The sequence below is a fragment of the Callionymus lyra genome, chromosome 11, assembly GCF_982586985.1.
Source record: "Callionymus lyra chromosome 11, fCalLyr1.hap1.1, whole genome shotgun sequence".
Lineage (NCBI taxonomy): Eukaryota > Metazoa > Chordata > Actinopteri > Syngnathiformes > Callionymidae > Callionymus > Callionymus lyra.
This window is the reverse complement of record NC_141828.1, coordinates 3,989,607-4,002,524: the sequence shown is the minus strand read 5'-3', so window position 1 is coordinate 4,002,524 and position 12,918 is coordinate 3,989,607. Positions and strand designations below refer to the sequence as shown.

The following is a 12,918-nucleotide window of genomic DNA, read 5'->3' as shown; positions in this document are numbered from 1 at the left end:
AAAATGTTAAAAGCTTTTAAATCGTCTTCATGTTTTGTTTTACTTTCCGTATTTTCTCCTTTTTTATTTCTCCCTTTACTTTAAACATTTTATTAAAGTTTAATTATTATTAACATGTTATTAAAGTTACATTATTATTAATATGTTATTAAAGTAACATTATTATTAACATGTTATTAAAGTTACATTTTTATTAATATGTTATTAAAGTTACATTATTATTAACATGTTATTAAAGTAACATTATTATTAACATGTTATTAAAGTTACATTTTTATTAATATGTTATTAAAGTTACATTATTATTAACATGTTATTAAAGTTACATTTTTATTAATATGTTATTAAAGTTACATTATTATTAACATGTTATTAAAGTTACATTTTTATTAACATGTTATTAAAGTTACATTATTATTAACATGTTATTAAAGTAACATTATTATTAACATGTTATTAAAGTTTAATTATTATTAACATGTTATTAAAGTTTAATTATTATTAACATGTTATTAAAGTAACATTATTATTAACATGTTATTAAAGTTTAATTATTATTAACATGTTATTAAAGTTTAATTATTATTAACATGTTATTAAAGTTACATTTTTATTAATATGTTATTAAAGTTACATTATTATTAACATGTTATTAAAGTTACATTATTATTAACATGTTATTAAAGTTACATTTTTATTAATATGTTATTAAAGTTACATTATTATTAACATGTTATTAAAGTTACATTTTTATTAATATGTTATTAAAGTTACATTATTATGAACATGTTATTAAAGTTACATTATTATGAACATGTTATTAAAGTTAAATTTTTATTAATATATTATTAAAGTTAAATTTTTATTAATATGTTATTAAAGTTACATTTTTATTAATATATTATTAAAGTTACATTTTTATTAACATGTTATTAAAGTTACATTATTATGAACATGTTATTAAAGTTACATTATTATTAACATGTTATTAAAGTTACATTTTTATTAACATGTTATTAAAGTTACATTATTATGAACATGTTATTAAAGTTACATTTTTATTAACATGTTATTAAAGTTACATTATTATTAATATGTTATTAAAGTTACATTATTATTAACATGTTATTAAAGTTACATTATTATGAACATGTTATTAAAGTTACATTATTATTAACATGTTATTAAAGTTACATTTTTATTAACATGTTATTAAAGTTACATTATTATTAACATGTTATTAAAGTTTAATTATTATTAACATGTTATTAAAGTTACATTATTATTAACATGTTATTAAAGTTACATTTTTATTAATATGTTATTAAAGTTACATTTTTATTAATATGTTATTAAAGTTACATTATTATGAACATGTTATTAAAGTTACATTATTATTAACATGTTATTAAAGTTACATTTTTATTAATATGTTATTAAAGTTACATTATTATTAACATGTTATTAAAGTTACATTTTTATTAACATGTTATTAAAGTTACATTTTTATTAATATGTTATTAAAGTTACATTATTATTAACATGTTATTAAAGTTACATTTTTATTAATATATTATTAAAGTTACATTTTTATTAATATATTATTAAAGTTACATTTTTATTAACATGTTATTAAAGTTACATTATTATGAACATGTTATTAAAGTTACATTATTATTAACATGTTATTAAAGTTACATTTTTATTAACATGTTATTAAAGTTACATTATTATGAACATGTTATTAAAGTTACATTTTTATTAACATGTTATTTAAGTTACATTATTATTAATATGTTATTAAAGTTACATTATTATTAACATGTTATTAAAGTTACATTATTATGAACATGTTATTAAAGTTACATTATTATTAACATGTTATTAAAGTTACATTTTTATTAACATGTTATTAAAGTTACATTATTATGAACATGTTATTAAAGTTACATTATTATTAACATGTTATTAAACTTAAATTAATTATTAACATGTTATTAAAGTTAAATTATTATTAACATGTTATTAAACTTAAATTAATTATTAACATGTTATTAAAGTTAAATTATTATTAACATGTTATTAAACTTAAATTAATTATTAACATGTTATTAAAGTTACATTATTATTAACATGTTATTAAACTTAAATTAATTATTAACATGTTATTAAAGTTACATTATTATTAACATGTTATTAAACTTAAATTAATTATTAACATGTTATTAAAGTTACATTATTATTAACATGTTATTAAAGTTACATTATTATTAACATGTTATTAAAGTTAAATTAATTATTAACATGTTATTAAAGTTAAATTATTATTAACATGTTATTAAACTTAAATTAATTATTAACATGTTATTAAAGTTAAATTATTATTAACATGTTATAAAGTTACATTATTATTAACATGTTATTAAAGTGAAATTATTATTAACATGTTATTAAAGTTAAATTATTATTAACATGTTATTAAAGTTAAATTAATTATAAACATGTTATTAAAGTTAAATTATTATTAACATGTTATTAAAGTGAAATTATTATTAACATGTTATTAAAGTTAAATTAATTATTAACATGTTATTAAAGTTAAATTATTATTAACATGTTATAAAGTTACATTATTATTAACATGTTATTAAACTTAAATTAATTATTAACATGTTATTAAAGTTAAATTATTATTAACATGTTATTAAACTTAAATTAATTATTAACATGTTATTAAAGTTAAATTATTATTAACATGTTATTAAAGTTACATTATTATTAACATGTTATTAAAGTTACATTATTATGAACATGTTATAAAGTTACATTATTATTAACATGTTATTAAAGTTACATTATTATGAACATGTTATAAAGTTACATTATTATTAACATGTTATTAAAGTTAAATTGTTATTAACATGTTATTAAAGTTACATTATTATTAACATGTTATTAAAGTTACATTATTATGAACATGTTATAAAGTTACATTATTATTAACATGTTATTAAAGTTAAATTATTATTAACATGTTATTAAAGTTACATTATTATTAACATGTTATTAAAGTTAAATTATTATGAACATGTTATTAAAGTTAAATTGTTATTAACATGTTATTAAAGTTACATTATTATTAACATGTTATTAAAGTTAAATTATTATTAACATGTTATTAAACTTAAATTAATTATTAACATGTTATTAAAGTTAAATTATTATTAACATGTTATAAAGTTACATTATTATTAACATGTTATTAAAGTTACATTATTATTAACATGTTATTAAAGTGAAATTATTATTAACATGTTATTAAAGTTAAATTAATTATAAACATGTTATTAAAGTTAAATTATTATTAACATGTTATTAAAGTGAAATTATTATTAACATGTTATTAAAGTTAAATTAATTATTAACATGTTATTAAAGTTAAATTATTATTAACATGTTATAAAGTTACATTATTATTAACATGTTATTAAACTTAAATTAATTATTAACATGTTATTAAAGTTAAATTATTATTAACATGTTATTAAACTTAAATTAATTATTAACATGTTATTAAAGTTAAATTATTATTAACATGTTATAAAGTTACATTATTATTAACATGTTATTAAAGTTACATTATTATGAACATGTTATAAAGTTACATTATTATTAACATGTTATTAAAGTTAAATTATTATGAACATGTTATAAAGTTACATTATTATTAACATGTTATTAAAGTTACATTATTATGAACATGTTATAAAGTTACATTATTATTAACATGTTATTAAAGTTACATTATTATGAACATGTTATAAAGTTACATTATTATTAACATGTTATTAAAGTTACATTATTATGAACATGTTATAAAGTTACATTATTATTAACATGTTATTAAAGTTAAATTATTATTAACATGTTATTAAAGTTACATTATTATTAACATGTTATTAAAGTTAAATTATTATGAACATGTTATTAAAGTTAAATTGTTATTAACATGTTATTAAAGTTACATTATTATTAACATGTTATTAAAGTTAAATTATTATTAACATGTTATTAAAGTTAAATTGTAAATCATTCAAGGAAGACTTCATAATAATGTCGACACGATGATCTCGATGGTTTTGTGATAAACGTAAGAATTTCTCTCTTTTTTTCTTTCTACTTTCTTGCTCTTGTAACAACATTAACAGATTTCATCACATGTTTCAGAAACACTGAGAATGTTGCTAATGTAGCTAATGTTGCTAATGTAGCTAATGTTGCTAATGTAGCTAATGTAGCCAATGTTGCTAATGTAGCTAATGTAGCCAATGTTGCTAATGTAGCTAATGTAGCCAATGTTGCTAATGTAGCTAATGTTGCTAATGTAGCTAATGTTGCTAATGTAGCTAATGTAGCTAATGTTGCTAATGTAGCTAATGTAGCTAATGTAGCCAATGTTGTTAATGTAGCTAATGTTGCTAATGTAGCTAATGTAGCTAATGTAGCCAATGTTGCTAATGTAGCTAATGTTGCTAATGTAGCCAATGTTGCTAATGTAGCCAATGTTGCTAATGTAGCTAATGTAGCTAATGTAGTGTTTCTACTGTTGGTTTAATTTTATTGTTGACTCCAGCAGTTCTTTATGTCATGTGACTCAGGACAAGTCATGTGACAAACAAGCGTGAACAACAACAACACTCAACAAACACGAGTCAAAATAACTATAAATAAATCTGATTAAGTTTTTATACATGAAACCAGAAAGATGCTCAAATATCTTCTAATCTAATAATGACATGAATTGATTCTACAATATAAAGATAATGATTTAAACTTGAATTGTGTTCAAGCTTAAGAAACACAACATGAACCTGAGTGTGTAGAATAATGTTGTGTTGATGTCACAAGAGACTCACATAAGAACTTGAGAGCTGCATGCACACACAGACACACACAGACACACACACTCATGCAAACACCCACACAATAAGAACACACACACACACACACACACAGACTCATACTGTTATTACTATTTTGTTATTATTTGTTATTATTGTTATTACTATTGTATAAGTCTGAAGAATATCTGTATTTCATCATAATGATGTAGGTCATATAACAGTCATGTGTCAGTCATGTGATGGTCATGTTGGTCATGTTACGGTCATGTGACAGTCATGTGATGGTCATGTGACAGTAATGTGTCAGTCATGTGATGGTCATGTTGGTCATGTGACAGTCATGTTGGTCATGTGACAGTCATGTGACAGTCATGTGATGGTCATGTGACAGTAATGTGTCAGTCATGTGATGGTCATGTTGGTCATGTGACAGTCATGTTGGTCATGTGACAGTCATGTGACAGTCATGTTGGTCATGTGACAGTAATGTGTCAGTCATGTGACAGTCATGTGACAGTCATGTGACAGTCATGTTGGTCATGTGACAGTAATGTGACAGTCATGTGACAGTCATGTGACAGTCATGTTGGTCATGTGACAGTAATGTGACAGTCATGTGACAGTCATGTTGGTCATGTGACAGTAATGTGTCAGTCATGTGATGGTCATGTGACAGTCATGTTGGTCATGTGACAGTCATGTTGGTCATGTGACAGTCATGTTGGTCATGTGACAGTCATGTTGGTCATGTGACAGTAATGTGTCAGTCATGTGACAGTCATGTGACAGTCATGTTGGTCATGTGACAGTAATGTGACAGTCATGTGACAGTCATGTGACAGTCATGTTGGTCATGTGACAGTAATGTGACAGTCATGTGACAGTCATGTGACAGTCATGTGACAGTCATGTGACAGTCATGTGACAGTCATGTGACAGTCACGTGACAGTCATGTGACAGTCATGTGACAGTCATGTGACAGTCATGTTGGTCATGTGACAGTCATGTGACAGTCATGTGACAGTCATGTGACAGTCATGTGACAGTCATGTGACAGTCATGTTGGTCATGTGACAGTCACGTGACAGTCATGTGACAGTCATGTGACAGTCATGTGACAGTCATGTGACAGTCATGTGACAGTCATGTGACAGTCATGTGAAAGTCATGTGACAGTCATGTGACAGTCATGTGACAGTCATGTGACTGTGACAGTCATGTGACTGTGACAGTCATGTGACAGTCATGTGACAGTCATGTGACAGTCATGTGACAGTCATGTGACAGTCATGTTGGTCATTTGACAGTGATGTGAGAGTCATGTGACAGTCATGTTGGTCATGTGACAGTCTTGTGTCAGTCATGTTGGTCATGTGACAGTCATGTTGGTCATTTGACAGTGATGTGAGAGTCATGTGAGAGTCATTTGACAGTCATGTTGGTCATGTGACAGTCTTGTGTCAGTCATGTTGGTCATGTGACAGTCATGTGTCAGTCATGTGTCAGTCATGTTGGTCATGTGACAGTCATGTTGGTCATGTGACAGTCATGTTGGTCATGTGACAGACTCACCTGCAGCATGAGCTCACAATCATCTCGTCCTACAAAGATCATCTCTCGAGGGAGTCGGTGACGAGTTCCGCCGCTGCTCACCAGGAACCAGGAAGTTACACTCATGTCTGCGAGAGACTCACACCTGCAGGACCAACAACAACAACTCTGAAATATCGTGATGATGATTGACATCTGACACCAAATCAAATATAAACACACAAACTGTTTATTGTGTCTATATTTAGTGAATGTATTAATGGTGTCAATGTATTGTGTGCATTTGATTAATGTATCATTTGTGTGTATTTCAGTTCAGTTCGTGTGTATTAGTTGTGTGTATCATTTGTGTGTATTTGTTGTGTGTTCGCACCTGAGGTCTGAGGAGCTGCTGAGGGTGTGACAGACGTACACAACTAGGCCATCGTCCTGCAGACACACAATCATTACATTAACTGAATGTAACACAAACGTTCGTCAGAAGTGATGAAGAAAACATTCAAAAGTGTCTTGTGTTGTGTTCGTGTTCCAGCAGCCAATCAGAAGCTGTGCTGCGGCTGCTGATCGCTGCCAGATGTTGGACAGGAAGTGACGTCGGAATGTTGGCCGTTGACTCGTTTCTCCTCACATGAGCAGAAAACCAGGTCAAGCAGAACTTACCAGAAAATAAGTCAAACATGTCGTCAGTGAATCCTTTTTTCAACACATTACATATAAACACCAACAATAAATATAAACACCAACAATAAATATAAACACCAACAATAAATATAAACACAAACAATAAATATAAACACAAACATTAAATATAAACACTAACATTAAATATAAACACTAACATTAAATATAAACACAAACAATAAATATAAACACTAACATTAAATATAAACACCAACAATAAATATAAACACTAACAATAAATATAAACACTAACATTAAATATAAACACCAACAATAAATATAAACACTAACATTAAATATAAACACCAACAATAAATATAAACACTAACATTAAATATAAACACAAACAATAAATATAAACACTAACATTAAATATAAACACTAACATTAAATATAAACACTAACATTAAATATAAACACAAACATTAAATATAAACACTAACATTAAATATAAACACTAACATTAAATATAAACACCAACAATAAATATAAACACAAACATTAAATATAAACACCAACAATAAATATAAACACTAACATTAAATATAAACACAAACAATAAATATAAACACTAACATTAAATATAAACACTAACATTAAATATAAACACTAACATTAAATATAAACACAAACATTAAATATAAACACACACATTAAATATAAACACCAACAATAAATATAAACACAAACATTAAATATAAACACTAACATTAAATATAAACACTAACATTAAATATAAACACAAACAATAAATATAAACACTAACATTAAATATAAACACCAACAATAAATATAAACACTAACAATAAATATAAACACTAACATTAAATATAAACACCAACAATAAATATAAACACTAACAATAAATATAAACACTAACATTAAATATAAACACCAACAATAAATATAAACACTAACATTAAATATAAACACCAACAATTAATATAAACACTAACATTAAATATAAACACAAACAATAAATATAAACACTAACATTAAATATAAACACTAACATTAAATATAAACACTAACATTAAATATAAACACAAACATTAAATATAAACACACACATTAAATATAAACACCAACAATAAATATAAACACTAACATTAAATATAAACACTAACATTAAATATAAACACTAACATTAAATATAAACACAAACAATAAATATAAACACTAACATTAAATATAAACACTAACATTAAATATAAACACCAACAATAAATATAAACACAAACATTAAATATAAACACCAACAATAAATATAAACACTAACATTAAATATAAACACAAACAATAAATATAAACACTAACATTATATATAAACACTAACATTAAATATAAACACTAACATTAAATATAAACACAAACATTAAATATAAACACACACATTAAATATAAACACCAACAATAAATATAAACACTAACATTAAATATAAACACTAACATTAAATATAAACACTAACATTAAATATAAACACAAACAATAAATATAAACACTAACATTAAATATAAACACTAACATTAAATATAAACACTAACATTAAATATAAACACAAACATTAAATATAAACACACACATTAAATATAAACACCAACAATAAATATAAACACTAACATTAAATATAAACACAAACATTAAATATAAACACACACATTAAATATAAACACCAACAATAAATATAAACACTAACATTAAATATAAACACTAACATTAAATATAAACACAAACAATAAATATAAACACTAACATTAAATATAAACACTAACATTAAATATAAACAATAACATTAAATATAAACACACACATTAAATATAAACACCAACAATAAATATAAACACTAACATTAAATATAAACACAAACATTAAATATAAACACAAACATTAAATATAAACACTAACAATAAATATAAACACTAACATTAAATATAAACACTAACATTAAATATAAACACAAACATTAAATATAAACAGAAACATTAAATATAAACACTAACATTAAATATAAACACAAACATTAAATATAAACACAAACAATAAATATAAACACTAACATTAAATATAAACACAAACATTAAATATAAACAGAAACATTAAATATAAACACTAACATTAAATATAAACACAAACATTAAATATAAACACTAACATTAAATATAAACACAAACATTAAATATAAACAGAAACATTAAATATAAACACTAACATTAAATATAAACACAAACATTAAATATAAACACTAACATTAAATATAACATCAACAATAAATATAACATCAACAATAAATATAAACACTAACATTAAATATAACATCAACAATAAATATAAACACTAACATTAAATATAACATCAACAATAAATATAAACACTAACATTAAATATAAACACAAACATTAAATATAAACACATCACAACATATATAAACATATATAAACATATAAAAACATATATAAACATATATACACATATAAAAACATGTATAAACATATAAAAACATATATAAACATATATAAACATATTTAAACATATATACACATGTAAAAACATATATAAACATATATAAACATATAAAAACATATATAAACATATAAAAGCATATATAAACATATATAAACATATTTAAACATATATACACATATAAAAACATATATAAACATATAAAAACATATATAAACATATAAAAGCATATATAAACATATATAAACATATATACACATATAAAAACATATATAAACATATATAAACATATTTAAACATATATAAACATATACACATAAATAAACATATAAAAACATATATAAACATATAAAAACATATATAAACATATATAAACATATAAAAACATATATAAACATATATAAACATATAAAAACATATATAAACATATATAAACATATATAAACATATAAAAACATATATACACATATATAAACATATATAAACATATAAAAACATATATAAACATATATAAACATATATACACATATAAAAACATATATAAACATATAAAAACATATATAAACATATAAAAACATATATAAACATATATAAACATATATAAACATATAAAAACATATATAAACATATAAAAACATATATAAACATATATAAACATATATAAACATATATAAACATATAAAAACATATATAAACATATATAAACATATATAAACATATATACACATATAAAAACATATATAAACATATAAAAACATATATAAACATATATAAACATATAAAAACATATATAAACATATATAAACATATAAAAAACATATATAAACATATATAAACATATATAAACATATATACACATATAAAAACATATATAAACATATAAAAACATATATATATACAGTATATATATGTTTGAAACCTTTAATTCTGAATAAATTAATGTTTAGGTCAGGAATGACTTTTTTACTTTTATTATTATTTGTTTTGGAATCAACGATCCTTCAATGTTATTGTCTGAAGTGGGTCAATATGACCCCATTGTATTCATATTCAACCACATGTAACAAGAACTGAAAAAGTACTTTGAGAACTTTTAAAATACAAAACAAATTCAGAGGAATTTATGAAAGTATTGAGGAAAAACGTGGACAATATATATATATATATATATATATATATATATATATATATAGCATCACTACATATATAAGGTGTATAACCATGAATGTATCCAAAGACTGAAACATAATCAAGTTAAACTCAACATGTTTCCTTCAAAATACACGTTTTTATGGTAAAATAATCTTTGTTTCCATTAATGTCACATTATTTGTTCCTTCAAACCTTCACTGTTGTGTGTTTGAATAAAACCTCACATCAGCTTCAAGTGATGACAACGGACTCACACAAAGAGCGCTACACACACCAGGGAACAACACAATGGAGCAGGATCGACACAAACGACGTTTAACCTCGTGTTTACTACACACACCAGGAGTGACGTGGACTCACAAGAGTGTGTGTGATGAACACAAAGATCCATCCGTGTGTGTGTGTGTGTGTGTGTGTGTGTGTGTGTGTGTGTGTGTGTGTGTGTGTGTGTGTGTCTACACACTCATGCTAGCATGAAGGATGGAAAGTGATGAAAAAAGAAAACTAACGGAATAAACGCAGGTTTTGTGGATTATTGTGTGTTTGTTGAAGCTCAGTGTAACAACACAATAACAACATCGTGTCAAATCTCAACACAAAGCATCTCAACATGTTCAGAAAACAGTCAAATGAGGATAAATCGTTCAAAAGCTGCTAAAGGATGAAAAGATGAGAAACAAACGCTTTGATTCAACTTCTGCGGAAAAACCAAAACCGGAAACGTTTCTGAAAGAAAAGAAGGTTTTTCTCACCACAATGTCCGCTGGTGTGAGTGAGAGGAGCCCAGCCCTGCTGCAGTTCCTTCTGGAGGGTCGTCCTCCTCCTCCTCCTCCTCTTCCTCCTCCTCTTCCTCCTCTTCTCCTCCTCGTCCTCCTGTTCCGCTACACCCAGCGATGGATACAACCACTTCCTGTACAAACCGTCAAAATAAAAGCACCAGACAGAGCGTGACACTCCTGCACTAGTATGATAGTAAAGTGAAATAGAAATAGAAAAACACTGCACTTTGCAAAGTGCAGGAAAAAAAGAAATAGTAAAAGAGATTATAAAATAAAATAAAATAAAACGATCTTAAAATATACAAATTATTTACAGTATTAGAAAATTAGCACTATTAACAGAATAAAATAAAGTCAAATAAAAAATAAAATAAAATAAAATAAAATAAAATAAAATAAAATAAAATAAAATAAAATAAAATAAAATTAAAATGAAAAAATAAAATAAAAAATAAAAAAAAGAATAAATAAGAATAAAAATAAAAATAAAAATAAAAATAAAAATAAAAATAAAAATAAAAATAAAAATAAAAATAAAAATAAAAATAAAAATAAAAATAAAAATACCACATCCTCCACCTCCTCCTCTCTCCCACCTCCTCCACCTCCTCCTCACTCCCATCTCCTCCTCCTCTCTCCCACCTCCTCCTCCTCTCTCCCACCTCCTCCACCTCCTCCTCTCTCCCACCTCCTCCACCTCCTCCTCACTCCCACCTCCTCCTCCTCTCTCCCACCTCCTCCTCCTCTCTCCCACCTCCTCCACCTCCTCCTCTCTCCCACCTCCTCCACCTCCTCCTCACTCCCACCTCCTCCTCCTCTCTCCCACCTCCTCCTCCTCCTCCTCTCTCCCACCTCCTCCACCTCCTCCTCACTCCCACCTCCTCCTCCTCTCTCCCACCTCCTCCTCCTCCTCCTCTCTCCCACCTCCTCCACCTCCTCCTCACTCCCACCTCCTCCTCCTCTCTCCCACCTCCTCCTCCTCCTCCTCTCTCCCACCTCCTCCACCTCCTCCTCACTCCCACCTCCTCCTCCTCTCTCCCACCTCCTCCTCCTCCTCCTCTCTCCCACCTCCTCCACCTCCTCCTCACTCCCACCTCCTCCTCCTCTCTCCCACCTCCTCCTCCTCCTCCTCTCTCCCACCTTCTCCACCGAGTCCAGCGAGCGTTAAAGTTAAAGCTGCTCAATTAATTTAAAAGGTTTTTCTGGAACAACAACAACAACAACAACAACAACAACAACAACAACAACAACAACAACAACAACAACAACAATCATCATCATCATATCACGAATGTCACAGATGTTTATTGTAAACACATGTTTGTTGAGTCAGAATCAAAGAATGAACCAAACAGAACAGAACCTTCGGATCTTTCAACTCCAAACCTC

The 12,918-nt window shown here is 25.4% G+C and overlaps 1 protein-coding gene across 2 annotated transcripts in view; it reads right to left on the bottom strand.

Annotated features, from left to right (window-relative positions):
* The window catches only part of cep170aa (centrosomal protein 170Aa), a 49,287-nt gene extending 37,728 nt beyond the window's left edge, over nucleotides 1-11,559 (bottom strand). For both annotated transcript variants that reach the window (XM_087802870.1, XM_087802871.1), the window contains exons 1-3: nucleotides 11,503-11,559; nucleotides 6,830-6,885; nucleotides 6,478-6,601 (exon numbers count right to left, since the gene is read on the bottom strand). In XM_087802870.1, coding sequence (XP_087658996.1) covers nucleotides 6,478-6,582 — 105 coding nt within the window. In that variant the 5' untranslated portion in view covers nucleotides 6,583-6,601; nucleotides 6,830-6,885; nucleotides 11,503-11,559. The remainder of the gene's footprint in view (nucleotides 1-6,477; nucleotides 6,602-6,829; nucleotides 6,886-11,502) is intronic.
* Between the last annotated feature and the right edge of the window lie 1,359 nt (nucleotides 11,560-12,918).